We start from the raw sequence: 3,052 nt of genomic DNA on the forward strand, positions 1-3,052 counted from the left end.
GGAACTCAAAAACTTGTGGAACTAAATGTAACCTAAGAGTAAATAAATTAAAAAAAAAAACAAGAGTAATGCAGCCAATATTAAGAAAGCTCTTGGAAGTCAACCCCTTCATTTTATAGGCAAAGGAAACTCAAAAGTAGGGAATAGTATCAAATCAAAATCATAGGATCACTGGTTTATAGCTAGATGGGACCTAGAAGGGACCTCAGAAGTCATCAAGTTCAACCCCTTCCATTTCACAGATGGGGCAACTAAGACCTAGGGAACTGAAATGATTTGCCCAAGATCACACAGGGAGTAAACATCAGAGGCAGGCTTTGAACTCAGATTCTCTCACAGTTAGTCTAGCATTCTTTCCACTAAATTACTAACTACCCTTTTTTTTTTTAAAGTATGACAACTGTTCTTAAGCTCTCCTTGGATCTGCATTATGATATAGAGTTCTAAGTCAGTATACCAAAGGGGGTCTAAGTTCTGGCAAATCTTACCAAGCTGGAAAGGCTTCAAACACAGGCTGGAGTATAGTTGGACTGCTTAACCTCAGAGACAGCTTGACTAAAATCACATGACCAAGGCTGGCCATTGAGTGGTTATCGCCATAATAACTGATGAACACTTTCTAACAAGCATTAGAGGGTAAAATAAAATAATGTTTAAAGTGCTTGGCAAACCATAAAGGGCTATATAAATGCTACCTTTGTTTTCCCCTCTGTGTGGACAGAGAAAATATCCATAGGATCAAAATCACAGATCCTTGAAGTGTAACAAGTGTTGTTTTCTATTATAGTGTTTTTCACTGCAAATGTATAATATGTCGGCTTCATTCTGGACTAAACACATTTTTTTTTCTGGGCTAGTCTGGGACCTGAACCACTGGGGAAAGTGCGTTCTGAGTTTTTTCAAGTAGATTTGAGGGAATGCCTACAAAAGAGAGAATCCCTTCCTTTAAAGAGCATACACCTTCATCAGGGTGACAAGATTACCACACATACAAAACCATTAAAGACCAAAACAAGAGAATGCCCAAATTGCTGGACAGTGTGGGATAGACAGAATGCTTCAGAAGTTCAGAAAAGGGAGGAAAGAAATCAGTGGCAGGTAGAGTGCTCAAGCAAAGCTTCATGGAGGAGTTGAAAAAAGTCAAGCCTTGAAGGATAGGGAAGAGTTGGATTGACTCTACATAGTAGATTATTGTACAGTATAGCTTTTCTTTTTCTTACCTCTACCCCAACCACTTAGCTCAGCATATTAGGGATCCAGGGCAAGATCTTGATTCATCCCAACCCCTATAAATGACTCCTGGAGAAATACTCTGTATTTATAAATGCTTGTATATGCCTAGGTTGTTCCTTCTAATACAAAGTAAGCTCCTTAAGAGAAGATACCGTTTCATTTTTGTCTGTGTCCCCAGAGCTTAGCCCGGTGCCTGGGACATAAATAAGTGGTTAGTAAATGTTTAGGGAATTCCTTTTGGGTATGGGTTGGACTAGCTAACTGCTGAGGACTATTCCAATTCCCAATTCTGTGATTCTGTGATTAATTGAAGTGGACCTTGGGTAGACCTTGTGAGTCAAACACTGTGATCTCTGTGCCTCAGTTTCCCCACTTAACTTTAAAAAGTGCCCTCTGCCTTTGCAGTACAAACGAAAGCTTCTAAGACACCTGACTCCAATGTGAAGGCCCTCTCTTCAAGGAACGGGGGCTCCCTTTTTTTGGGAGAAAGCTGGGCCTCAGGCTAATCCAGGGAGGTTAGTCCTAAAGACAGAGACATTGAGATAGAGGGAGACAGATGAGAGAATGGGGTTTTGTGTACGCGTCTATGTGTGGTTTGTTTTTTGGCTGAGGCTAGTAGTGTCTGGGGAGGGGAGGAGGGTGCTTGTTGAGGGACGGGGTGGGGCCTTTTTTTTTTGGAGGGGGGGCATTGCTGGCCAGGGGGGAGTGGGGGTGGCGGGGGGCGGAGGAGAGGTTGCTACTGGCACAGGCTCAGGCGTGTCTGGCGGACAGCTCAAGTGGGACTCGGGGCCGGCTGAGCCTTGCAAGAGCCCCAGCTCGGATTCTCGCCAAGATGGCGATAGAGGGGAGGGAGAGGCAACGGCAGCGGCCCCGGCCCCGGCCCCGACTCCGGCCCCCGAGGCCGCGCCCCCGGAGCTGCGGCTCCCTGGGCCAGTGACACCGTGCGCCCCTTCCCCGGCAGGCAGCGGCCGCGGTGCCCGGGGCCCCCTCCCATGGCGCAGGGAGACGCCCGTCGCAGCCTCTGGGTGCTCTCACTGACCTTCTGCGCGCTGTCCGTGCACGGTAAGGGGCCCGAGGGCCGACAGAACAAGAAGGGGGAAGGGGACTGCGTGTGTATGTGTGTGCGTGTGTGTGTGTGTATGTGTGTGTGTGTGTGCGCGCGTTCGCGCCCGCGCGCCTGTGCCCCAGTGTGTGCCTGTGTCCCCAGGGTGTGCGCGGTCTGTGCATGAGGTGCGTGGCTGTGTTTGGGGATGATGTGAGTGTGCCAGTGTTGTTTATGGTGCATGCTCACATTTGTGGTGTGAGGTTGGGTGGGGTGAGGTGCTGTGGGGTTGTCAGGTTTTGGGGGGAAGGTCTTGCAGTTTATAGGGGTGTGGGGAGTTCTTCGACTTTGGGGGTGTCCGTGGCGCGGGGCGTGTATGGATTTGTAGGGCCGGTTGGCGGGAGTAGGTCGAGGGGTACAGACTGAAGATTTGGAGGTGGTTGCCGTGGAGGGACTATGGGGCTGCTGGGTTATGGGGTGCCGTGAAAATGACGCATATCTTATCCCAGTGCAGGGGATAAACCTTAAAGGTTTGGGGGGAGATAGGGGCCCGACCTCGAAATTATTGCTCCGAGGCAGGCAGTTAGGAGAGGGGGAGAGTAGTGAAACTGCATCCGGATTTTGGGCAGAGAGGACAGGAGAGCGGCGAAGGCTCTGTGTGTGTGTGTGTGTGTGTGTTGTGTGTGTGTGTGTGTGTAAAGCCCTGCTAACCCTACTCTGGGTGTCAGATACACACACACACACACACACACACACACACACACACACACACACACA

General features: G+C 49.2%; 1 protein-coding gene across 4 annotated transcripts in view; it reads left to right on the plus strand.

The window, feature by feature from the left end:
* Nucleotides 1–1,773: 1,773 nt before the first annotated feature.
* IGDCC4 (immunoglobulin superfamily DCC subclass member 4) overlaps nucleotides 1,774–3,052 on the plus strand; it is a 43,001-nt gene continuing 41,722 nt past the window's right edge. For 3 of the 4 annotated variants that reach the window (XM_069098275.1, XM_069098277.1, XM_069098276.1), the window contains exons 1-2: nucleotides 1,775–1,809; nucleotides 2,195–2,295. In XM_069098275.1, the coding sequence (XP_068954376.1) occupies nucleotides 1,790–1,809; nucleotides 2,195–2,295 (121 nt within the window). In that variant the 5' untranslated portion in view covers nucleotides 1,775–1,789. Of the gene's footprint in view, nucleotides 1,810–2,194; nucleotides 2,296–3,052 lie in introns of all 4 variants that reach the window. The other variant, XM_069098278.1, reaches the window with a different exon arrangement.

Source organism: Petaurus breviceps, unplaced genomic scaffold (assembly GCF_028583685.1).
Source record: "Petaurus breviceps papuanus isolate PSGF00001 unplaced genomic scaffold, PetGlider_PUasm1.0 37, whole genome shotgun sequence".
In the NCBI taxonomy this organism is placed as follows: Eukaryota; Metazoa; Chordata; class Mammalia; order Diprotodontia; family Petauridae; genus Petaurus; species Petaurus breviceps.